The 25,898-nt window shown below is 40.3% G+C and overlaps 1 protein-coding gene and 1 long non-coding RNA gene across 10 annotated transcripts in view; one reads left to right on the forward strand and one right to left on the reverse strand.

The window, feature by feature from the left end:
- The window catches only part of CTPS2 (CTP synthase 2), a 66,864-nt gene that overhangs the window by 14,799 nt on the left and 26,167 nt on the right, over nt 1-25,898 (forward strand). For all 9 annotated transcript variants that reach the window (XM_033147348.1, XM_033147347.1, XM_033147349.1 and 6 more), the window contains 11 exons: nt 2,140-2,310; nt 4,097-4,197; nt 4,568-4,684; nt 5,286-5,369; nt 6,503-6,583; nt 8,043-8,194; nt 9,491-9,623; nt 11,399-11,487; nt 14,305-14,399; nt 17,450-17,512; nt 17,875-17,918. In XM_033147348.1, coding sequence (XP_033003239.1) covers nt 2,140-2,310; nt 4,097-4,197; nt 4,568-4,684; nt 5,286-5,369; nt 6,503-6,583; nt 8,043-8,194; nt 9,491-9,623; nt 11,399-11,487; nt 14,305-14,399; nt 17,450-17,512; nt 17,875-17,918 — 1,130 coding nt within the window. The remainder of the gene's footprint in view (nt 1-2,139; nt 2,311-4,096; nt 4,198-4,567; nt 4,685-5,285; nt 5,370-6,502; nt 6,584-8,042; nt 8,195-9,490; nt 9,624-11,398; nt 11,488-14,304; nt 14,400-17,449; nt 17,513-17,874; nt 17,919-25,898) is intronic.
- Nucleotides 19,163-23,764, reverse strand: LOC117045860. Its single transcript, XR_004426488.1, has 3 exons — nt 23,658-23,764; nt 23,121-23,268; nt 19,163-19,477 (listed from the first exon to the last, which is right to left on the reverse strand). It is a non-coding gene; the product is annotated as an uncharacterized LOC117045860 (long non-coding RNA).

Genomic DNA, 25,898 nt, shown 5'->3' on the forward strand with positions numbered 1-25,898 from the left:
ATCTTGATTCTCAACAGAAACTCAAACCCATGGTGAGCGCCTGTAACCCCCTGTAATCTAGCTACCACTCAGCAGAGTTTGGGGGTTGGCGTGCCACCTTTGTAACAATATAAACTGAGGAGTTACCGGTAGATTTAAAGCACCAGAATGGTATGCAGTTGGGTGATTCTGAACCTTGGCCTCACTTAACCCCCAATGACTTTTTCTTTCAGCCAGGATCACTTTTACTATTTGAGCATGTTTGGAGGAAAGGTCTCCCAGGGTTTGATGTTCAGTATCCCCCACCCATGTGTCCCTTTTGCGTTATAAATCAAGTGTTTTCCACTATTGAGGCCAGCCCATATTTGAAGACAGATCTATCACAATCATGTCTAATTTGGGCCTCTCTTTTCTATGTGGTTCTAACCAGGTTTACTAGAATAACTGGGACTTGTGAACTAATGTAATCTTGCAGTTATAAGAAAAGGAAATACCGGTAACATTTGCAGACAGAGGTTACAAGGACATAGCTACTAAGACGGAGTGACTAATTTGTAGGATTTTTATTCTCATACATTACAGGGTAATTAATTTGAGATTTATTGTTAAGAATCTCAACAGCATAGAATCACCCAAAAGAGCTGGCTGTAAAATGTGATGCATTTTATATTAGACCTAATGTAGGAGGTGAATTTTTAACAGTAGCCTTCGGCACTGACATCTGTGACATATGATTTCTGGTAGAGGTAGCTGACCATGGTAATGCAGATCATGGAATATATTTTATGACTTAACTAATTTTTATTATTTTGTAAGGCATGATGCAAGGTAGCCTTTCTGCCGAGCTAATCATTTTTTTGGTGTTAGTTTATTTCTCCTTGACCCAAGCATACAAGAAGAAAATTTGTCAGGGCATTAAGGATATATGATAGGTCCAGAACAGAAAAACAGTGTGGGAAAATGGAAATCTCTTTTCAGCCTTATTCTATATGTAATGTGCATGTAATTTCATGGATTATACAGATTTGGATATTTTTACCAAATGAATTTTTTCCCATGATTTTACTAAAATAGGTGGAGTCTCTCCCTCCCCCCCAATGGTATTAAGATTTCTCCAAGTTGTTTACAATGCATCTGCTAGTGAAAATTTGTTTTGCTTTTAGTTTATTTTTCGATTCATTTATTAGATTTGTGAGGTCCATGCCTTTACACAAAATACCATATAACATTATCAAAAGGGTAGAATTAAAATTATTAAAGTTATTAAAATAGGTTATAAAATTCATGCCGCGCTGTCCCAGCAAAGGAGACAAACAAAAAACAAACAAACAAAACCCAAAACCCCCCCCCCCACCAAGCAGAAAAGAGGATACAACAACAGGTTAGGAGAGCGATGGGAGGGCCTTCACTACATCATCCAGGAACCCCGCCCTGGTTTTCATAGCTCTCGCCACAAAGACCGCTACCACGTAGGAAATCCGTGGATCAGCGTCCACCAGCAGAAACTTTACTTGGTCCTCAGAGTTGACTATTGAATTGGGAATAGTTTGTAAGATCACATCCCTGAAGGTCGAGTAGATGGGACAGTGCAACAAGTAATGTGTGAGGTCCTCTTTGGTTCTCATGTGGCAAGGACATATACGGTGCTCTACCGGGATTTTTGCAAATCTGCCTGACAGATAGGCCGTAGGGATAGTTTGAAAACGGGCCATGGTGAAAGCTCTCCGAAGGGTGGGGTCGGTGATATTCGCCAAGTAATTGGCGTAGTTTATTTTTAACCATTATACATTGCCTTTCTGCTACTAAGAAATTACCTCCGTTCAACATCAATGCTTTTGAAATATGCACTGTCTATTAAAAGTAACTTGGCCTGTCTTATTTTATGTTTTTGTGCTTCTTGTTACTTTTGTATTGACTTTGATTTTTTTAAAAAAAACAAAACAAAAACATTTTAACGTACTTAGAGCAGACATTTATTTCTCTGCGTACTGAAACTAGTAAAAGCTCCTGGTTCATAGTCAAATATAAAAGGCGTATTCTTTAATTTGGACATATAGAACAGATGTACTTGAAATATATATTTGTGCATAACATTGTGAGATTGAAGAATAAATATGTATGTTTCACCAAAATATGTAAAAGCATGGTTTGTTTCTTTAGGTGAAGTTTTTGTGCTAAATGATGGTGGAGAAGTTGACCTCGACTTGGGAAACTATGAACGATTCTTGGATATTAACCTTTACAAGGATAACAACATCACCACTGGAAAGATCTATCAGCATGTCATCAATAAAGAAAGGCATGGAGATTACATGGGAAAAACAGTTCAAGGTGCTTTATCATATTTATATTCTCCTCTCCCTTCCTCCCTCTGTCGTCATCCCAATTTATCTTGTTGACAACAACCCCTGGGTGTTAGATTAGACTGAGAGATTGTGATTTGGCCAAGGCCATCCAGTGATCTTTGAGCAGAGGTTTGATCATAGGACTTCCAAATCCAAAGTCTTCAGCCATCTTCATATGGATTAGTTTAGAGTGTGGTATAATTGCCAAAAGTTTTTTTTAAAAGCATTCTTTATTTATTAGCTTAGTGTTCAAAACACACACCTAATGTATTTGACTGATGAAATAATCTTTGCAGGGCTGGCATCCCACTGTTGCCATATTTGTCCCTGCGATACTGTTTTCTTATTTAAATGCATAACCTTTCCTGGATGCCATGTAGCAATAAAACTGTTCAAAATGTTGAAAGCAAATGACGATGGCGTATATACAGTGTTTACAGAAGCATGTTTTAAAAATCTTATGCAGAAGTGTTCACAGTGGCGGAGGAAGCCGCCTGGCTACCCAGGGCGCCAAACCCGAAGGCACTCCCCCGGGGGGCGGGGTGTTGCTCCGTATCGCGCATGCGTGACGCACGGCCAGCGGCTGCTTCCCTTTCCTTCCCCCCCCCCCCTAAGGGCTTTTTGGGGCTGGTTCTATACTATTAGAAACACTGGTAAAGTGGGTTTAAACACTCAGGGGCAGAGTCACAGAGGCGAGGGGTGGGCCAGCGAGGAGGGGTGTCATGCCCAGCCATAAGTGTGACGCCTCGCTGCCCACCCCTCGCCTCTGCAGCTCCGCCCGGGGCCGAAAAAAGCCCTTAGGGGAAAAAAGGAAAGGAAAGCAGCCGCTTGCTTGCTCAGCCGGCGGCTGCTTCCCTTTCCTTTTGTTTTTTCCCCTAAGGGCTTTTTTCAGCCCCGGAGGGAGCTGCAGAGGCGAGGGGTGGGCCAGCAAGGAGGGGCGTCATGCCCAGCCACAAGCGTGACGCCTCGCTGGCCCGCCCCTCGACTCCTCGCCACGACTCTGCCCGGGGCTGAAAAAAGCCCTTAGGGAAAAAAAGGAAAAGGAAGGGAAGCAGCCGCTTGCTCGCTCTGCCCAGGGCCGAAAAAAGCACTTAGAGGAAAAGAAAAGAAAGGAAAGCAGGCGCCAGCGGCCGGCCAAGCAAACAAGCCAGCCGCCACTGCGCGCCAAGCGATGTTTTCTGCTCGGCTTTGGAGGCGCCGATCGCGGGGGCGGGGCCCCGCCCCGAGTGTCACCCCCCCGAGTGTCACACACACCCCCAGGGCGGTACGCCCCCCTCGCTACGCCCCTGAGTGTTCAAACCCACTTTACTAGTATTTCTAATAGTATAGAACCAGCCCAAAATGGGTGAGTTCCAACATTTCACTAGCTGATACTGTGGGACTTCTCATTCCTTTTCTCCCTCCTGAATCACCCTGTTACCTTTCCTCCAGGTTGTGTCAGACGAACCCTCGTAAGCATATTGTTTCCTCTCTCCTAAAGAGGAAATCATGTTTGTGTAAGAAGTAGTCTGTCGCACAAGTGGGATGCTACTCCTAGATATCATCCGTTGCATTTGTACAGTACTTTATTTTCACTTCATTTATTGTTTCTACTTTGGAGTCTTTGAGGGACCTTTTTCAGATTCATATATGAAAGGAATTTGCTATAGCTTTAAATGCTATCTTTTTATTCTAATTTAATTGGATTGCCTCTGATTTTTACTTTGAACAGAGTTGTATCTTGTCGTGCATTTTTCACCTTTTCTAGCATTGCCATTTGGTTTGCCTTGCAGTTGTCCCACATATTACTGATGCTGTTCAAGAATGGGTAATGAATCAGGCAAAGGTTCCTGTGGATGCTGATAAGAAAGAACCACAGATATGTGTAATTGAGGTAAGTAAGAAATTGTGTGAAATAGTGGATAAAGACAGGGTTTGTTTTATAATGTGAATGCAGAGTATTTTTTCTCATTGGTTTTATTCTGCCATTCTAAAGCTACTTTGAATAACTGCAAGGAAATAATTATGAAACAATCATTATTTATTGCTATTACATATGTTGGTTGCATTACAGAAGCAGTTGTCATATCAGTCAATAGCCACCACTCATTGACCTATGTTATTTTTGGCATTCTGCATAGGATGGTAGTTCTTTCCTTAAAAAAAAAAGCAACACTAAACTAAAATTGAAGCATATAGAGGTGATATAAGTCAATTTCCTTCCATGTTGCTCAAACTAGTTGACTATAGATATTCCTTTTCAGCTGGGTGGAACTATTGGAGATATTGAAGGAATGCCTTTTGTAGAAGCTTTCCGACAATTTCAGTTTAAGGCCAAAAGAGAGAACTTCTGCAATATCCATGTCAGCCTTGTACCACAAGTAAGTCATTTTCATACTCTGTTCTGCATTGTTGTTTTACACATCTAAAATTTTGGGGAAAATATTCATATAGGGTATTTTTAAACAACGAGCAAATTACATTAACTTGGTGATAGATGCACTGATACCTGTTCATCTTATTCTCACCCCAGGTTTGGCTGCGAAAAATATAGTATCTTTTGGGGAAGGTTTGAGAAGCTAAACATTTATTACAGCTGGTGAAGTAGAATAAAACCTAAACATTTTAGATGGATGGCACTGAGCCTATAACAGATTTTAAGCAATCATTTAATATAAAATAATCCATTAGCTGTAGACACGTTACTCTGTTTGAAGATATGCTTTAGGAAGTCTGGGATACTGTATGACTCCTTTTCAGAAAAGTCCAACATGGGTCTGTGGCTTCATACTAATGAGACAAAGTAGTGTACAACTCTTACTGTGGATGCTTGTGCTCAGGCAACCATAAAACAAGTCATTAAAGCAGAGAAATAGCTACTTTAGTGGCTTCCGTGCATATTAATATAGTTGCCCATCAGATTATAATTTTGCAATGGCAGTCAATGGCACAAAACATTTATTCAAAACATTTATTTTTCAGCCTAATGCTACCGGAGAACAGAAAACAAAGCCCACCCAGAATAGTGTCCGGGCTTTAAGAGGGCTTGGCCTTTCTCCTGACTTGGTGAGTTTGATAAAAATTTACAATATCATGTTAGAAAGGAAGGCCAGTATAAAGGTAGCAATATAATTCAGGCAGCAGGAGTGGCTGGTGGGGGGGGGGGCATTGCGACACACCTAGTCTCTCTTCAGCATCGTGACTGCACTTATCAAGAGGGTGTGTGTGAGATGGCAGGGAAGTTGGTACAGTGGTGGATCCAATCCACCAGCTGCCCCTGTCAGGTTTGAGTAGCAATGTGTTCAATAAAATCATGAAAACGTGTTCAGAATCCAAATACTTTGTTAAATACAGCAACGTATTCTTTGATGGAACAGGTAATATGCTAATGGAATGTTAAGCTAGGTGTCCGGTTGATCGCACAACTTTATGTTTCTTTCTGTGCCTGTTTGGTTTCCCACCTATTATACTCCACACTTAATTATGGGGAAGTTAAGTACCTTAAACAGACATGTATATAAGTTTTCTGCTTGAAGGGCTTGCCTTAAATCTTTGGCTATGCATATTGGTTCGGATCTGGACTTCACTCCATCAGGTGTGTTTTGTGAGCAGAGTTCTGCTAGCGGGGAATTCTTGTCCCAGAATGGTGAGGTGTGAGCAGGCAACATTTGCTGATTTACTCATCACTCTGCAGCCCCAGCAACACCTCACAGCACGTCTCCATCCACAAAATACTTCCATCAGATAGAAGGAGCTTTTCCACATGAGGAAGGCAAATTCTGTATCCAATCTGCTTTGCTTATTTATTAGTCAGTGAACCCCTTCCCCTCCAAAAAAAAGGAACACATATTATTGAATGTTCTTTGGCAAAAGTACAAGACATGCAAGCGGGGCCCCAGTATATAGACGTTTAACATGTCCATTTATTTCAGTCAGAAAAGCTCTTAACATGGAGGCGATTTGTGTATCACCTGCTCGTGCAGAGCACCTCATTGTAGGGCAGAAAAAGAAACTTATAAATGTTTAGATTATAAGATGCTATTGTTTCACTATAAGTTGTTCAATGGGAGTGTGTTTTTTCTTCCATAGAAAACAGGACATTTAAATATTATGTTAATTATTTAAACAAATAAAAGGGAGGAGGATGTTGGTCTTTTCACAATTTGTGCTGCTTATCTGTAGATTTGTATTTTTGACAGATAGTCTGCAGAAGTACTAAACCTATAGAAATGGCTGTGAAAGAAAAGATTTCCATGTTTTGCCATGTGGAACCTGAACAGGTTTGTGAGGTCTTTTACAGTCACAGTTGTTCTAATGTCTGTAATCATTTTCTAGGTGTTTTATTTTTTGTTCATGTGACCCAGTATGTGGGACATTGGAGGCGGGTTGCAGGGGACAAACAGCAGCTCATTGAGATAATCAAAAAGCAAATAGTTATTTTCAGGATTCCTTTACTGTATTCTGTAATTTATAATAGTTTATGCATTATGCTACATACAGTAATATAGGCTAAAAACCTAACTCTATTTGTCTGGGAGTAAGCCTCATTGAATTCAGCGTGATTTACTTAAACGTAATCAGGTGATTGTGCTGTTCATCACTATGACAATCAACTTATTCAGAAATCAGACTCCCATTACATCCCAGCAGAGGTCAGTGTTGCATTCTTAGACAAGCCTGCAGATTAAAAATTTACTATTCAAAGTTGTCTAACCATGAAATGAAAACAGATTCATGAGCTCCCCCCCCCCAATGCAATTGTTTGTTTAGAGGCTGATAACTCAAAGGAAGAGGTGACATAATAGAAGTTTATAAAATTATGCATAGCACGGAGAAAGTGGAAAGAGAAAAGGTTTTCTCCCTCTCTTTTAACACCAGCACTCATTCTCCTAAGAGGCAAAAATGGCTTTAAAAGAGGGTTAGACAAATCCATAGAGGAGAGGGTTGTCAATGGCTGCTAACCATCGTGACCATGTTCTACCTCCTCAGATGGAGGCAGTAATGTGTCTCAGTACCACTTGCTGGAAAGTGCAGGAGGGGAGAGTGCTCTTGTGCTCATGCTCTGCTTTCTGGTTTCCCACTTTGAGAATAGGATGCTGGACTAGACAGGCCATTGGCCTGATCCAGCAGGCTCTTTATATGTTTGATAGAAAATTATGCCTTCTGAATACAAGTTAAAATACTGGACCCATCAGATTTTCCCCCGCCCCAAATTTGGGTTTGCAGGAAGTGCAATCTTTTAGTATTAAAAAATAATAATACATATTGGACTGCCAGTATATTACAAGCTTATTTACAATGCAATGTTAAACATGAGTACTGTACTCAGAAACCTGGGGTCCAGAACAACCACAAGCTTTAACAAAGGACAAATATTAGTTCCAGCTTGCATTAGTTCAATGCAACACGAAGTACCTGTGAGCTCATCTCCTCGCATTGGCTTTGCTTGTTGTGATGTGAGTGTGATGTGAGAATCAGGCCTTTGTGTTTAGATTATCTGTGTGTACGTTGCAGTAGGCACCATAGCAGAGAGCCATGTATCAGATTCATTTGGGGCACTTTTTAATGAATTAATTGAACTGATTAATTAATTAATTAAACTGATTACCAGCTAGCTTTAAAGTATTTTCTTCCTTTTTATCAATTTTTTTAATAGCTATAACTTGTATATGATTTGTATGGATGTATCTTTCAATTTTAAGTTTCACATATCAGTAATTTAAATTTTATGTTTCATAGGTAATATTCATCCATGATGTTTCTTCTACTTACCGAGTGCCTCTTCTGCTGGAAGAGCAAGGGATAATTAAATATTTTAAAGAGAGGCTGAATTTGCCAATTGATGACCAGCCAAGTGATCTTCTTTACAAATGGAAGAAAATGGCAGATAGGTACAGTACTCTTCTTCTTCTTCTTCTTCTTCTTCTTCTTCTTCTTCTTCTTCTTCTTCTTCTTCCTTTGCACTTGCAGATCTATTTGCTGCACTGTAGTGAATAACTCAACATGATGCAAGCATAATTTTTAGGTTTTGTGATGACAGTAGCAAGACAGTAGTTATAGTGTGCTCCCAGGGCTAATATATAATCCTGGGAAATGGCTTAATAAGACTTGTTCATAGGTTAATATGATTTCTTAAACCTGAAATGTGTCATTTTGGACAATGAATACTGAAACAAAGGTTTTATATGACTTAGCAAGATAAATTGTATCCAACTTGTCCTCTCTGATTTCTGTGCCCAACTTTGCATCTCCATCACTGTAAATAGCAGGGGTCAGCAACCTTTTTAAGCCGTGGGCCGGTCCACCATCCCTCAGACCATGTGGTGGGCCGGACTGTATTTTGGAAGGAAAAACAAACAAACAAATTCCTATGCCCCATAAATAACCCAGAGATGCATTTTAAATAAAAGCACACATTCTACTCATGTAAAAACACCAGGCAGGCTCCACAAATAACCCAGAGATGCATTTAAAATAAAAGGACACATTCTACTCATGTAAAAACACGCTGATTCCTGGACCGTCTGTGGGCTGGATTGAGATGTCGATTGGGCTGCATCCGGCCCACTGGCCTTAGGTTGCCTACCCTTGGAAAATACTGATTAGGAAAGTATGAGGGTAAGATCTTTGCTGATTTCTACTTCTTAGAACGTTAGATTCCTGCTGGATCAGGTCAAAGGCCCATTAGTTAAGCATCTTGTTCTCACAGGGGCCAACCAGATGCCTGGAGGAAGTCTATGAGCAGAACCAGAGAGCAACAGCACCCTCCCCACTTGTGATTCCCAGTAACTATTGAACCAGTGAGGCTCCGCATGAGAATTATTTCCATACCATCATCATTAATCACGTGTTGGATCTCTTTGTTCTTTCTTTCTTTCTTTCTTTCTTTCCTTCCTTCCTTCCTTCCTTCCTTCCCGCCGAATTCATAGGAATTGGTGTTAATGATAGTCCAAAATCTGCCATTTGAGGCAGAGCACTTTGCCCTGCTTTTTGGCTGGAGCCTAGTTGTAATAGAGGCCTTAGCAATCTGAATTTACAGCACTTCAGATTATGTTTTTCCATGCTTTTTTTTAAAATCATATGTAAGAAATAGATAGTGGTTTAGTGACTTACTAAATATAAGAAAAAATGTTCCCCCCGTCTTCCTTGTGGAAATTTGCACATTGATTGATCTTTTATATTGTCAGGTATGAAAGGATGTTGAAGACATGTTCTGTAGCTCTGGTTGGCAAGTATACAAAGCTGAGTGATTGCTATACCTCTGTTTTCAAGGCCCTAGAACATTCAGCCCTAGCAATTAACCACAGACTCAATTTAATGGTGAGGACTTACTGTATTTTTCCATGTATAAGACGACTCCCCCCCTTTTTTTTAAACCCAAGACTTAAGAAGTCTTAAGTTTACCTAGACAGCTGTACACACTTGCTATGTTTCTCCAATGCCGCCTGCCAAGCAAATAGGTAGAACAGGCCCCAGATGCACTTTCCTTGCAGTGCTCCAGTTGCTGCCCTTAACCTTGCACAGTTCACGGCATTGCACTACCTGGCACCCATATGTGTGCAAGAGAGAGCAGCACGTGCATCTGGGGAGGGGGAAAGGAGGAGGAGGAGGCAACACTTGCGGGGAGCTGCACCTGCCTCCCATGTGGAAACATGTCTTTGGTGGCGGAAGCTTTCACTGCAGCTGGGAAGAGCAAGGAAATCTTGGTTGCTGTGTTGCTCAAAGAGAGAGACCGTATTTTTCCGTGTATAAGACAATCTAACATAATTTAGCAAAAAACATTGTCATATACACGGAAAAATATGGTACCTTGCTTCCATTCTTTGCATTCTCCTTCCTTACTTAATAGCTAGGCTTTCACTTCATGAATATTGCTTAGAAATAAAGGATAAGTTGATTATAACTTAATGGGCATAGAACTACGGAGTGACTTGAACATGATGTTTATTTTGAAAAATGATACAGTAATTCCCTTAACTGGATTTGTGTATTATGAAGGGAATTGCATACATTTAACAAATACTAACGTGTACATTTGTTGACTTCATTAATCCTATTTGCAGCATTAAGTACTAACACATTGATTTAACATATGACTAGGAATATCCATTTACACTTACAATTTTTCAACTGGCTAATCTACTTTAGGTGTAAGTGTTCTGTGGACTGTGGTTTTAACTCTGCACTCCCGTGTTCCCCAGGAGAGCATTTCAGTATTTACAGGAAACATCAGATCTCACTTTCCGAAGCAGGAAAGAGAGTTCAGAGGGAAGAGGGGAATATTCAGTATTGGATTACTCTCCTCATAGAAACATCCGTGGCCTGTAGCTGCAGTGTCAGTAGTGTCAATGGGATGTGTGCCATGCGAGGACCAGAGGAAGATTTGGATCCAAAAGATCCAGTGACTTCTCAATCACCCCCCCCCCCTGCAGCCCCAAACAAGGAGATGAAACTATGCCAACCTAGGAGCATTTATGTGAAGTATTGATAGCAGCAAACTTCTGCATTTTACAGGCTTTCTTTGGCTGCATGTGCCTGGCACATAACCTAAGCAGGATCTAACCCCCACTCATCAGCTAATTGCTATTAGGAACAGGCACCTGCAGCCAAGGCAAAATTGAACCCTGCTTTCCTTTCCCCAGCCGATGTCATGGGTGATATCAGCTGATTGACAGGTGAGCATGGTTTGGGGGGAAATGGCTTCGCAGGCCAAACTGGACACCCTAATGGTTCAAGCTTGGCCCCCAGGCTAAAAGTTCCTCCACACCTGTTTTTCCGTCATTTGGAAAAAACAAAAAATGTAAAATAACTGCTTAAGCTGTTTTCTATCAGAAAGTTAAAAGGGGATATAGTGATACAAGATAGTTTTGTAGCATAGCAAAGCTTTCATGTTGTTTAAATTATAGCAATCCTAGTCATCTATGGAAAAACGTATGTACCTTTCTGAGGCAGTTGTATTTTTCATGTATTCAGTTTTTTCCCCATTGGAAATTCCTATAGTTTTTTCATTAGTTATAGAGTATGAAGATCATTATATGAAAATAATTATATTGTCTTACACGTGAATGTGAGTGTGTATGTGTTTTCTTAATTAGTATATAGATTCAACAGACCTTGAAAATAATACAGAGGTTGAGAATCCAGTGAAATTCCACCAAGCCTGGCAAAAACTATGCAAAGCAGAGTAAGTGATGGTCTAGTTCTTAAGCTCAAATAATTTTAAAAGTTTCCAGTTTCAATACCTTGTTGCCTTATAATTTCAAGTGCTTGTTTTTGTTAGTTTATTCCTTTGCAAACATACTGTACAAAGACACTTTGGTTTGTTAAAAACTCACATTAGACCTTAAGCCAGGGCTTTCATAACTCTTCATGTTGGTGGCACTCTTTTTAGACATGCATCATTTTGCAACACAGTAATTCAGTTTTACTAGCAAACTGAAGATTAAAATAATCCCTTTCCAGCCCCAGGAGGAGCACAGGGAGCGTTCACGCAACATACCGTATATACGTGAGTATAAGCCGACTTTTTCAGCCCATTTTTTGGGCTGAAAAAGCCGCCCTCGGCTTATACTCAAGTGATGCGGGCGGCTGCAAAGGGACAAGCGGCAAGAAAGGGATCCTTTCTTGCTGCTTGTTTCCCCTGCCCTGCCGATCCCCCATCTGTGCCTGCTCTCTGATCCCTCCTCCTGTGCCTGCTCTGCGCGAGGATCGCCTCCTCCTCCTCCTCCCGTCCCTTCTAGCGACGGGGCAGCGGGAGCAGGAGGAGGACAAGTATCGAGCAGGCGCGCGAGCCGGCTCAGCCCCAGAGAGCCTGTTGCTTTTGCCCCCATCCCATCCCAGCTCAGTCCGCCATAGAAACTGCCCACCCTGAAACTACCCACCCCTGAAACCTTCCCAGAAACTTCCCCCCTTAATTCCTCCCTGAATATGCCCCCTCCCCCTGAGCCCTCCCTGTAAAGAGACCTTTCTTTCCAAGCCTTCCCTCTTAACCCCTGCCCATCCCAGCTCTGCCCACTGTAGAAACTGCGCTGAGACTCTATGATCCTGTGCCTGCTCTACCCCTGCCCATCCCAGCTCTGCCCACTGTAGAAACTGCGCTGAGACTCTATGATCCTGTGCCTGCTCTACCCCTGCCCATCCCAGCTCTGCCCACTGTAGAAACTGCGCTGAGACTCTATGATCCTGTGCCTGCTCTGCGGAAGGCGTCGGGGAGGGAAAAGTGGGGAGAAAGTCCTCCTCGATGTTTTTCCTCTCCGATGCCTTGCACAGAGCAGTCACTGCTCTGTGCGAGGATCGCCTCCTCCTCCTCCTCCCGTCCCTTCTCCCCGAAGGGGAACAGAGGTAGCGACGGTGGCAGCGGGAGCAGGAGGAGGACGAGCAGGCGCGCGAGCCGGCTCAGCCCCAGAGAGCCTGTTGCTTTTGCCCCCATCCCATCCCAGCTCAGTCCACCATAGAAACTGCCCACCCTGAAACTATCAACCCCTGAAACCTTACAAGAATCTGCTCCCTTAATTCCTCCCTGAATATGCCCCCTCCCCCTGAGCCCTCCCTGTAAAGAGACCCTTTCTTTCCAAGCCTTCCCTCTTAACCCCTTCCCCCATCCCAGCTCTGCCCACCCTAGAAACTACCCACCCTGAAACTTTCCCAGAATATGCCCCCTTGCCCTTGATGCCCTCCCTAAATATGCCCCAACCACCCCTGAAACATTCCCAGAATCAACCCCCTTCCCCCTTAATCCATTCCAGAATCTCCCCCCTTAATTCCTCCCTGAATATGCCCCCTCCCCCTGATCCCTCCCTGTAAAGAGACCCTTTCTTTCCAAGCCTTCCCTCTTAACCCCTGCCCATCCCAGCTCTGCCCACCCTGGAAACTGCCCACCCTGAAACTTTCCCAGAATATGCCCCCTTGCCTCTCATGCCCTCCCTAAATATGCCCCACCCACCCTGAAACCTTCCCAGAATCTGCCCCCTTCCCCCTTAATCCATTCCAGAATATTCCCCTTGCCCCCTGAAATGTACCCACAATATGCCCCCTTACCCCCTGAGCCCTCCCTGTAAGAGACCCTTTCTTTCCAAGCCTTTTCTTGGTATTTATTTTTATTTTTGAAATTTACCAGTAGCTGCTGCATTTCCCACCCTCGGCTTATACTTAAGTCAATAAGTTTTCCCAGTTTTTTGTGGTCAAATTAGGTGCCTCGGCTTATATTTGCGTCGGCTTATACTCACGTATATACGGTACCTACACACTGCAGCTGACATACTAGCATGTCGCGACACACAGTTTGGAAAACTCTGCCTTAAGCATTGGGATGCCTGTATATAGCTTATCCATGCTGAACTTATATTATGATTTTGAACATGTTAATTTAAAGCAAAGTTTTCTGCACAACTAAAAATTTGTTCTGAGACTCTTAATAGGCACATAAAATGCCATGTAGACATGGAATTTTAAAACTGAACACCTTGTGTTTTAAAATATGCCTAGTCTAGTTTGTTTTGCACAAATTTGTGAAATGTCATAAAGTAAAATAAAACAAATGTATTTTAAAGTGTATATTTTCATTAAAATATAGTGGAAGCCTTTCTGAATGCTTCCACTATTTCAAGTTTACAATGCAAAGCACCTGCTAGGATTCATAATGTGGGTACACTGTACACTTAGGCATTTTGGTCTGTAATTTGTGACTTGAAACTCTGGAGAAACTTGAACAATTTGGTGAATGTTTATAGAGATTTACAGTATTTGAAGCAGAATTGATTTGCTGTATGGTGATTATGATGTGTTTGTACTGTCCAATTTTCATGATGTGAATTTTAGTTGTATCATAGCCATATTACTCTTGGATCAGAAATCTGAACAAGCTGAATGCATTCGTGCACAGTGAGGTCTTGCTGCTGTCCCTGTACATACATGTCACCCCCCCTTTAAGTATCATGTTAAACTAACTCGGCTTTCTATCTTCTCATCTGCTGTTGTGTTTGCATTTTGTATTTTATTCCAGTTGTATATTAGTTCCTGGAGGTTTTGGACATAGGGGAACAGAGGGAAAACTTCAAGCCATTTCATGGGCAAGAAAAAAGAAAAAGCCTTTTCTTGGTAAGACTTCAATGTCAGAAGTGGGCCAACTTGTGCAGTCTCATACAGTATTTATAAACTAGAATCCACCTGCTTAACCAATGTGTTTTTGATTTACAAAATGTAGGTGTCCACTCAGAGACTATTATTAATTAAGGCATGACTAATCTGTGATCAGTTGGCCTGAATTTGCACTTCTTAGCGAAGTGCCCTACTAATTGAGATCAAGGCTCACCTAGTCCGGCATTTTAATTTTTTGCAAATATGACAGCAACACTAGGGATCTACTGGAAATCAACTCACCCTACCTTCTGCCCAATGTTCGAAACTCCCATTGTTCTAGGCACATTTTGTAACAGGGAATTTCGTTAGTGCGAGCAGTTTCTGATCTCTGGGTGCAGTACTGTGCCTAAGATTTCAGATTAAAACTGCAGAGTGGAAGGAAAGGGGGGCCTTTTTCTGCCTCCCCACTTCCAGCTACTCTCTGAAAACTGGAGAAGAGACCCTCTGCTGCTGTTGATGTTCCTGTGAGTGCTTGGGAAGACCGCTCCCTCCTCCGGCCAACTCCATCGGGCCTAGGAGGCGGGGCCTACACTCACCGCCACAGCTTAAGAGGCACCGAGAAGGGCAGCCTTGGCTCTTGCTCTGTAATGTACTAGTGTTTGTATATTTTTACATTGCAATGTAGCCAAATCAAATTCCAAGTATGTTGGAAAATGTACTTGGCCAATAAATTATTCCTATTATATTAGAGGGGTGGGCAGGGGAAGGACTAGACCATGTTGAAAATGAACATAATATCTTAACTGCAGTTCATTCATTTTCAGCTTTGTATTCTTGTTATAAAAAAGCGTGTCTAGACATTCCGTTGTTGCGCCCATAACCTAGGATTAAGGTGCCATTTAGCTTCTAGCTTTCATATCTCAGTTTCTAACACTGCTGCTGACTATTCCTGCAGTACACTTCCATTTCTTACTGAATGTTTTTGACATGCAGCATGTTTACTCAGAAGTATATTGTACTGAGTTCAAGAAGACTTACACCCTCATAAGTGTGCATAGAGTTCTAGCTATAAGGTTAAACTAGACAAGATGAAACCATACTGGAGGACAATTTAGACCAGGAAAACAAACAGTGCATGGGAGGAGGGTTAAATTTCCCTTTCAATTTTCATGGCTCCAATCCAAGTCTGTCATGGTTTCATTTATTCAACTTTTTATAACATTGTAGCTATGTGATTGTGTATGACCTATTGTCTGTTCTGATTTTGCCCTCAGTGTTTGTAAAGTAAAACCAAACCTTGCTGAAAAAAGCAAAAAAGAGAAACTAAAAAAGCTTTCTAGTTCTTAGATAGGTCCATGTATCCATTTCATTGGAGTATACAGTTATAAGTTTGGTCCCATTTAAATCACTTTAGCAGGAGTAAATTAGGACTGGTCAGTTTTGATCTAGCAGGCATAATGAATCCTGTTGGGATTGTATAAACAGTGAAGAACCTAATCTTTCAAATTAAATCCAAATCAAATGCTTAGCCCCAATAGTTGCAAAGATAATTCTGAATTTTTATAAGGGCAAAAATGTCCACTGTGGTCAGTGCCAGAAAAAAAAATGCTCACACAGTTTAGGAAGTCTTTAAATTGGGCTAAACATTTCAGGAATATAAAATTTAATTGGTCTCTTGTGAAAAAAATGCATCATTAGTTTTGCATACTGGAAAGAATTTCAGTTTTCACATTTGAAACTGAGGGTTGTTTTTATTATGATATGTTGCTACGATGTTGAGTGAGTGGGAAAGAAATTGGTTTGGATTGTGTTTGGAAACAATTTGTTGCTGTTTTATAACATCTAAGAATTTCTATGGAATCAGTACCTGAGAGTTTCTATTAAGGTTTGATTTAAATGATACATATATTGTAGAAACTGCACATGTGGAAGTTGCATTTTCTGAATATCCATAGTAGTTGGTCAAATATGGACCCTGGATTTTAATATTCCTGAATCTGAGCTCTAGGCAGCGACTAAAGACAAATAATCAGCAAGGTATAGGGGAAATGAGAGAAAGGAATTTAGGATGTCAGCAGACCAAGTAAATAGAGGAAGGAAATGTATGGAACATCAGTGATTTGCCTGTGCATGCTTGTTGTTGTTTTTCTTCTAAATAGCAGTTGTGAAGTGAGGGGATCCAGATTGGGACTATGGGAAGGGAGAGGGGTACAGAGTGTTAACAGTCCCTTCCTCCAGAGTCCAGGCCATGGTCCCAATCTGCACGTCCCATAGCTGCCATTTATCTAAGAAAAAGCAAGCATGCAATGGCCAGTCACATTATTAACATCACATCTGGTTTGTCCCTGAAAGGAGCTGGAATAATGGGTGAAGTGTTAGAAGCAAATGGGACACATGAGGGAAAGGCAGAGAGCATTATCGTAATACATGAAGCAAGGGAAGAGAAGAATGAAGAGTGCAGTATAATACTTAATAGTGGAAGAAGTAGGGAGAAGGGGAAAGAGGTATAGGATGCTGATGGTTCTGGATCAAGCAGGAGCTGAAGGGAAAATGAGAATATGGTCCGAGTGATAGGAGAGAAAAACAGAATCTTATGTCACAGTTGGGGGTTGAAGCAGTCTTTGCACCACTAATGAACATATAGGTACTTACCTATAGCAGGCACTTCTGGTAAGGTTTTCATTGATTAATCTGGGTAGACTGCGTTTGCCTATTTTGCAAATACTGTGACTATTTTGTGCTGGCAAGTTGGGGGTGAGCTGCCAAGGCTGTACTAGAAAATCAAATTTAGGGTTCTGGCATTGCCTGCCCTTTGCCTTGTTCTAAGGAAGAAGTGCCCCCCCCCAAAAAAAATACTCTGAATTTAAATAGTGGTTAGTGAGAAGTGATATGTTGCAGCAGTTAATGGAAAATCTTTTGGCAAACACATTTGATTTCATTTTTATATTAAATCCCACTTTCCCATAATTGAGTTCTCAAAAGCCGATAAATATGAACTGGGTCATGGCCTAGAATATAAAAAGTGTGAGTTTTTGTGCTCATTCATTCTTCTTTCCTGTTTCTTCTAGGGGTTTGCTTGGGGATGCAGCTGGCAGTAGTGGAGTTTGCAAGAAACTGTCTAAACTGGCAAGGTGTGTTACCTTCTATGAAATTGTTCATTTAAAGCAGGGATGGGTGACATTTGCTAGCCAATGGGCTAAATCTCCCTGCCATGCCCATTTGACAGGTAGACAAAGAATTGTCATTTCTTGACCTTCATCTTCATTCTTCTGGTGTGGATGGCCTTCAACTTATCTTTATTTCCTGAAACAAGGACAAGACTATGAAGTGCTGTAATTTTGAACATATGTTTCTCTCTCTGGATGCTAAAATTCATATGATCCCCGCAAACGTTTGCTGTTGTATGTGCCAAAAACCTATCCTTCAAAATAACAAGGGTGCTATATTTAAACCATCTTTAACATTTTAAAATGTAGTTGCTCTTTTTCTGCAGATGCAAATTCTACAGAATTTAACCCAAACACAAAGAATCCTGTTGTAAGTATTGAATTTTCCCTTATGTTTTTGATAGATCTTTTGTGCTGGCTACTTAACAATTGTCAGTCATAGTGGCATTAAGAGAGACTGAGAGTTTGTTCCTCTGTAGCAGGGGGTGGGAAATCTGTGGCGCACTTCCATCTCTTCCAACCAGCACCAACCTGCCCAAATGTTGAGGGATTTTGGAAGTTGTAGTCCAGAGGGTCACATGTTCCCCACACCATTTTCATATCCAAAGAAATAATTACACATTTGTTAATATTCCATTTTGTATGTTCTGGTGCTCAGCTCCAACAGAGAAAACATTTTTGGCACTTTGCCCTGATGATCTCTGGTCTCAGTTAATGAGACTTTCCATTAGACGAATTTAATGGGATATCACCATTGTGATTGATCAAACTGTAAAGAGGTTGCATAACAGAGGTCATAGAGCAAATAAGTGAATCATTTGCAAATTGCTGGTTGGTTTTGGATAAATCTGTTTAAAAAGATAATTATCTTAAGGATTAGTAAATGAAGAAATAATAACAGTACTAATTTTATCAGTTGCACGTGGTCAGTATAATTCTGGAATTACTTTAATGACAAAAACACCCTAACCATTATCATGCATTGATCAAGAGCTGACTAGTGTTCTGTATAGGATAATAGAGCCGATATTAAAGAATACGTCACTGGTTGGACTTTTCAAATAGCTTTTGCCAAGCTCCCAGACTCTAAAAAGTTTTGCAATTATGGAGATGTACTCCCTATTTTTAGGGTTCAAAAGCCAGCTAAAAAACAAGAACCAGAAGCTATGAATAACAAAGAATTTTACAGTGCAGAGATGTAAACATCTGGCAGTAAGATTAGGTTTATTTGGTGGTGGTTGGTGCCCATCGGTGCATTCCATAGGATGGAAGGCAGAGGGACCAACAGCTGGTGGAGCCAGAACCAGTGACCAACAGACCCAGTCCTAGACTGGTTGTAAGCAAAATGACAGACAGGTGGCTGAGGGCAGACTGAGTTGGTGGGGAAGTGCTCCTTAGAGCCATAGCAGAGAAAGCTCATATAAAATGTCAACTCAGTGTACTGCAACAGTGAGAAGGGCAAAGATTTTAGGAAAGGGTCTAGATATATGTAAAAAGAAGTATCAACCATAGACTTGATCCAGTTGCATATGCTTTGTGTAAACCCTTTAAATCCACTGGGCAAGATGGTGCATGGTTTTACTAGTCATCGTACATGCATGGTTTGAAAGCAAATAAAGTAAATAAAGTAGATTTTTATTCAATGACATCCATTGTTCCACAATGATTAAATTTAGTTTTAGAGAGATTCTTTGTACAAATGTAATTGTAATTGTCCACAATAGGTTGGTTTGGGGATCTTGGAAGTACTTTCTATCTGTCGTCTCTTCATTGGATGCCTTAGGATAGCAAACCGGTTATTCCAGCCAAATTAGACAATCCTGCCAAACTGCCTAACTTGCTCATCAGTGCCTTGAAATCATTAAAGTTGATTTTCCCGTCTTTATCCAAGTCCGCGTATTTGGATATATCGTTGAGAGTCATTGAACCCTATAAGTTTTATTTGGGTGGTGGTAAGGGAGTGGAAAACAAAGCAAAATAGTTTAATATATGATAACTTTCAGAATAGTAAGTTACAGAACATATTTAAGCTAAATTGTTTCCTTGAAACATGGTTATCTATACACAATAATTTTGAGCAAGCCTTTTCATTTCCTTATTGACAGTGTGCAATTTTATTAGGGTATATGTTGGGTACATATATGAACAATTGTAGAGCACTGGGTTTTTTTCCATCAGCCCCATTCTGTGTACCTCTTCCAAGTTAGAAGAGGAGACACTATTCCTTGCCGTTCTCTCAGGAGTTAGAGGCTACATTTGGTTTGGGAAAACAAGATGTGGGACCAGGTGTAAAAAAGCAGACCTGCCCTGTCCCTTACTTTGCCTAAGTGAATGGCCTCATTGATAGGTGGTGGAGAATTGGGAGAGTGGAGTTAGAAAAAGAACTGTAACTCGCCTTCACATCCAACATAACAGGCTTTTATTGGTTTCAAACACTTACTAGCTGCCTTTCAAAATAAAAATTATTTTATTTATTTATTTATTTATATTTATATATTTATATTTATAAATATAAAAATATAAATATTTTCCCAAAGCATAATAGAAATATAAAATTAAAACATATCAAAACAGATACCTAAATCATAACTTAAGAAGTTTATAAAACAAACATTGAAATACTACGCTAACCAATATATGCAAAAGCCATTAATTGTAATTGTAAGTTTTTAAGCTGTTTTCAAAGTTGTTTTTCAAATAGTTGTAACTCACCCCGTGACCTTAGCATTGAAGGGTGTGTAACAACTTAAAATACCAATGAGAGCAATAATAATTTGACTCTAGCATCACACCAAGATATGTAACTTGAGTAAAGGGACATTAAAAAGTGGGGCAGATAGGATCTGGCTTAGTTCACAAAGACTCTCAGTGAATTAACTGAGTACCATTCACATCTGTGGAAAAAAGACAAAGCGCTGTACTTGGAGCAGTTAAGCTAGAAAGCTAAACCATTGAACTTTTGTTACAGTGCAAAATCTGCACTGCTCTCGACACTTAGTGGCTCAGCCTCTGTGGCCATTGCATACTCCCCCTCTAGCAGTCCTCTGGTACTGAACAGACAGTCTACCAAAAAGTGTAATAGGCCAGTAAGGCAAACCTAACTCACTGTGCCTTTAACATCACAGCCAAAGTATGCTTTGGTCCTGCCCAAACGAGCCTTTAATTTAGGGAAACAGCAATGCAAATGTTAAAAGCTGATGACATAAGATTGACATGAGACCCACATTAGTAGGCCTCCATTAGCCTGCGGCTGGGATTTTGTTATTGTTATAGAAAGCAGACATGGTGTCTCTGCCCAGCTGCTTTTATTCCAGGCCACAACCAGGATCACAGCACTGCCATTCACTGAACAGTGCTTCGCAAGAACATTCAGCAACTATTTTTATTCCCAGGCTCCTGCCACATAGGCTGCTTGTGGATGAAGAACAATCTCTTGGCTGTTGCTGGGAGGTGTGAAGGAACTTTGCATAGCAGTGAATGGTATGACCCTGCTGCTGTGCGCCTTGTGAGAGAGGGTTAGGACTTCTGCTCACTACTCTACATGGGGCACAAAGATTGCACTACTCTCAGTAGCTGTACCAGGTACACTAACAGAAATAAGATAAAATAAAAAATTCCTTCCAGTAGCACCTTAGAGACCAACTAAGTTTGTTCTTGGTATGAGCTTTCGTGTGCATGCACACTTCTTCATGAAAGCTCATACCAAGAACAAACTTAGTTGGTCTCTAAGGTGCTACTGGAAGGAATTTTTTATTTTATTTTGTTTTGACTATGGCAGACTAACACGGCTACCTACCTGTAACTAGAAATAAGATACATTTGCAGGTAGTTCAGTCTCCTTTTGCAGAGCATATTAGCATTTTAAGCGTTTACTTTCGCACTGCTTTTTTAAAAGTGCAGCTGCACCCTTTTTCTCATCCCTTGTTTTATTAGCACGCTATCTGGTTGCTTGAGAGAGAGCGTTTATCTCTTAGTATTTTAGCTTTTGTGTTAGCAAATGCTGTTTGTGAATGTGACCTGTGATGCACATTTTGAAACCAAAGTGTTTGTGGCATTCTTATCTCTGGGTATTATTTCTTTTAATACTTCTATGACTCACATTAAGCCGAAAGACGGTGATTGCCCACCTAAGTGGGTATGTGAACCTGTATGTCTTCCTTGTTCAAAACAAGCATTCTAGCCACTAGATTGTACTGGTCCTAATAGCTGTGGTGAGTTACATTTTTTAGCTGTGATTTTCCCTTAAAAGTATATTCCCACTGTCCTTGCTGAACTCATCTCACTTACGGTATGACCACGAAACAATAATTTTGTTCCAAAACTATTATTAAAAATACCTTTATGTACAATTGCTCCCAAATATTAGCTTTCACTAAATACCTAAATGAAACACTTACATTTTAGGAAGGAGCATGTATTTTTTTTTAAAGTACCTGTTTATTGTAATTTTCTCTAGATTTCATTTTGCACAGAAATGGATAGACAACTAGACTCTTTGTTTCAGAAGGAATGCTTATTATGATCTTAAACAGAACTTAAGCAAATTTGCTAACATTTACTTTATGCTCTGGCAGGGTCTTGTTTATATCCATTCAACACTTTGGGGTCTGGTATTTTTTTAAAAAAGTTCTTCCTGCTGGGCGCTACCATATTAAAAACTGGATGCTACCATTTTTAAAAAGAAAGAAAATTTTGAGGGCTTTATATTGTTGGAATATTCAGCAATTTCACTAGGTAATTCTTAGAGCACCCTTCTGTTGTTCTAAGTTCTTCTAACATGGACATCTTTCCATTTTGGTTTTCTGTTCTCATTTTTTAATTCCCCCACCTTTTCTGTTATCCAGTGACGCTCTTTATTTAAGTAACTTAGAGAGGACTCTTGCTTTAAAAACCAACAACTAACTTTAGCTAAAATAATAATTTTGTTTTCATAATTTGATATTATAATCAACTTCCTTGTCTCTAGCTACTTAAGATTCTAGCAGTAGCTAAAATTTCACCAGAACACATTCATAGATTGCCCAGTGTTTTGTATAATCAAACCCATATATTTGTCTGAAGAAACCTTTAAAATGTTAGAAAAACATTTTGATGGAGAGATTTCAATGTTTGAAAATAGGATTTCATCTAAATTCAAACTTTTCAAGTGCAATCAACTAAAACAATCTAAATATTGCAAATGTTTTTCTGAACAATATTTTCAGTCTGTAAAGTACCGTATACTAGATTTCTTTTTGCCTTTATATTATATATATTATATACCGGTATATATTATATATATTATAGAAGCAGTTCACCAAAGTAAAGTCTGTATTAATTTCATTCAGAATTGGATATGAAGCTACATAAATTATTACAATGAATAGAAGCTGTTGTCTATCTTACTGAATTATTCCCACACTGCTGTTCCTCCCCATCCCTCCCTTGCTGCCCAGTCATGTTTTAAATTCTTCAGAGCTTAGTTAGACTATGTCCCTTGTTTGTACTTTAGTGAATTGGATTTGTTACAGCAGGCTTAGGGAAATATTAATGTTATCTAGTGTAATTGGCAGTGCAATTTGGAAAGACTTACCAGAACATTTGAGAAGTGGCTCTGAATCAAACTTTTAAGTCCGTCCATGGAAAGCAGATGTTTGCTACCTTCTTTCATAGCATACTGAGTGAAGAGACTTAAGAGTTGTTCACTATTAAATTCTGCCATATTTTTGTATATCCGAAAGCTGTAAAAGAGCAAACAAAGTTAACATATTTTGAAGTTTGTAGGGGGAAAATACATTGATTTAATATGACAGCTACATAGGTATGTGGAAAATGTAGTTTTATATAGCAATTACAATGAAGCCATTTTCTCTTAAGTTGCTAATTCTGCTCATACAACATTAATTGTAAGCTAACTGACATCATATGTGAAATTTCTGACATATAAGAAGCTTCGGTATTTTTTCCTGTAGAAAAACTTTATCATGTTTTCCTGAAAAATATTTTTCTTGGAAAAATAAAAACACATTTTTCTTTATACACTGTGGTTCAATGCATTCTGAAAGTAGTAGAATTGAGGACATTCATAGAAGACATCCAAAAAGCCATAGAATACATAAATCATATTTACCTAATACTCCAAAAGCAGAGGCTCTACAAATGCAATATGAGAAGCTCAAGACTGAGGCATCCTTTTATGTCTCTCCCGCTCCACCCTGTTATGCCTCTCACTCCGCCCTGATTATGAAATTTGTCTTTGCTGACAGATGTTGGATGTGTTACATACCTGTACTTTTAACATTCAAGTTTATTTTTTTAAAGGACAAAATATGGTAATTGCTGGTTTATCATAGAAGCTTTGTTTTTTTCCTTTTCAGATGTGTTTTTGAGATAAGGAAATAGCTGGATATTGCTAGAAATTTGTTATATTTTTAACAGCAGCCAGACCAAAAAAAATCTTTGTATCCAGACACATTGCAATATTACAAGTTTTTCCTGTTTCCCCTCATTCATACTTGTAATACATCTGTGGTGTAAGTAGAAAGTGCCACAGCATGCCCTGGCCCATGCCAGCTCCGGAAGACACACGTCTGATAGTTAAGTCTTAATCGATAAAAGAAGCACTTACAGCAACTCCCGCAGTGCAAATGTACAAACACGCCTCTAGCCACCAAGCAACTGTGTCCCCCCCCCCATACACACAGATACGCTCCCTGCAGGGCAGTTGCAGCAACAGTGAGACCCCGCCACTCTGCTGGCTTATATTCCCTCACCTGGTGGGTTGCATACCAACAACCTGAGACTTCTGCACGAACTCGTTGCTGCTCTTCCTGCTTCAAGCCCCTCCTGGTTCCCAGAGACATTGGGGCGGGGGAAGGTGGGGAGTCTCCTGACCCATCTGTCGCTTGAACAGCCTCTTCTTCTGCCACATCCTTCACACCTTCCTTCACCTCCGTCCTTCCCATGCCCTGGCTCCTGCTTGCGGGTGGCATCAAACCCCATGTCACTGGCCCCCCTCTCCTGGGTCACTCCCTCAGTTTCCTGCCTCTGCCACACACTCTTCAGAACCCCTCCAGTCCCTGACATAGCAATGCACTTAGCTTAGCTTCATACCAGATGGCACAACTGTAGCCCTTGAAAACATCTATCCTTTCAAAGGAACTAAGTAACCTAGAAGAAGGGTTTTTTTCTTCCGCTGCTCTGTCTGTGTTTAGTTTTCAAATAGATTTATTGAAAATATTAAGGGAGCAAGAGTGTCAAGCAGAGAAAGAGGCGAGAGTTATAAAATGACTGTAAGTCATCCTGATTTTACCACAATTCCATGTAGTTTTGGCAGTTTAGCAGCATGTTAGAAACTAATAGGATACTTAGACAAATAATGATTTTCAGAAGAGATAGGTAATACAGGTAGGTGGCAGCTACCTGTAGGTTATAAAATAATATTTTAAGCAAAGTATACTGACTTCATTGGCCAGTAGTAGTATATAAAATTTTAAATCTGAATTCAGGACAAACTAAGCTGATACTTTTAATGAATTCTCTATATCACTGGTTCCCAATTGGCTATTTACGGAGGACCCCCTATTTTTCAAAGGCCAAGCCACAGACTTTTGAAAATTTTTATAGCTCCAGGGTAGTTACCTCTGCAAAGCAATTTTTTGAACAAAATATGGGGTAGCCCCTAATAAGCAAAGGATTTTAGGTATATTAAAAAACAGAGTAGGGCTGAGCGATATCTGGTTTTCAACATTATGATATATCAGCAGCTAAACATCGCAATATTCCGATATATCACAATTTCTGAATAAGGAGATCAGGTGTGGGGATGAGGGAAGGAACAGTCACAGAAATCTGTTAAGAGAGTCGAGTAAGTATTTGTGAGAGTGTGGGGTGGGTGCTACTGCTGGTCTGCTTCAGGTTATTGCATTAACTGCACCTTGTTAGTGATGATGTTTTAAATCTTCTGAACGACACACCTGTTTGTTGTGACAATGAAGAACACTGCTGCTGTTGTATTGTGGGATGCATAGCACTGATTTGTTACCATGATGATGCCTGCTGCCATTTACTCCCTGTTTATCTCCTCTACATCTAAACACCCCCACATTTCACATAGGGCGTATGCTCTATAAACTGGGTGTGTACATCTAGGCAGCTTAATGACTGGCCTAGGGCGCTAGGATATTTCATTCTGTTTCAGTGTATCTGAAGAAGTGTGCATGCACACGAAAGCTCATACCAAGAACAAACTCAGTTGGTCTCTAAGGTGCTACTGGAAAGAATTTTCTATTTTATTTCATTCTGAAGTTATTGCTGGCCTAGAAGGAATATGGTCTTTTCCATCATTCCTTTTCATTTCTGATATCTGCTG

Source organism: Lacerta agilis, chromosome 4 (genome assembly GCF_009819535.1).
Source record: "Lacerta agilis isolate rLacAgi1 chromosome 4, rLacAgi1.pri, whole genome shotgun sequence".
Lineage (NCBI taxonomy): Eukaryota > Metazoa > Chordata > Lepidosauria > Squamata > Lacertidae > Lacerta > Lacerta agilis.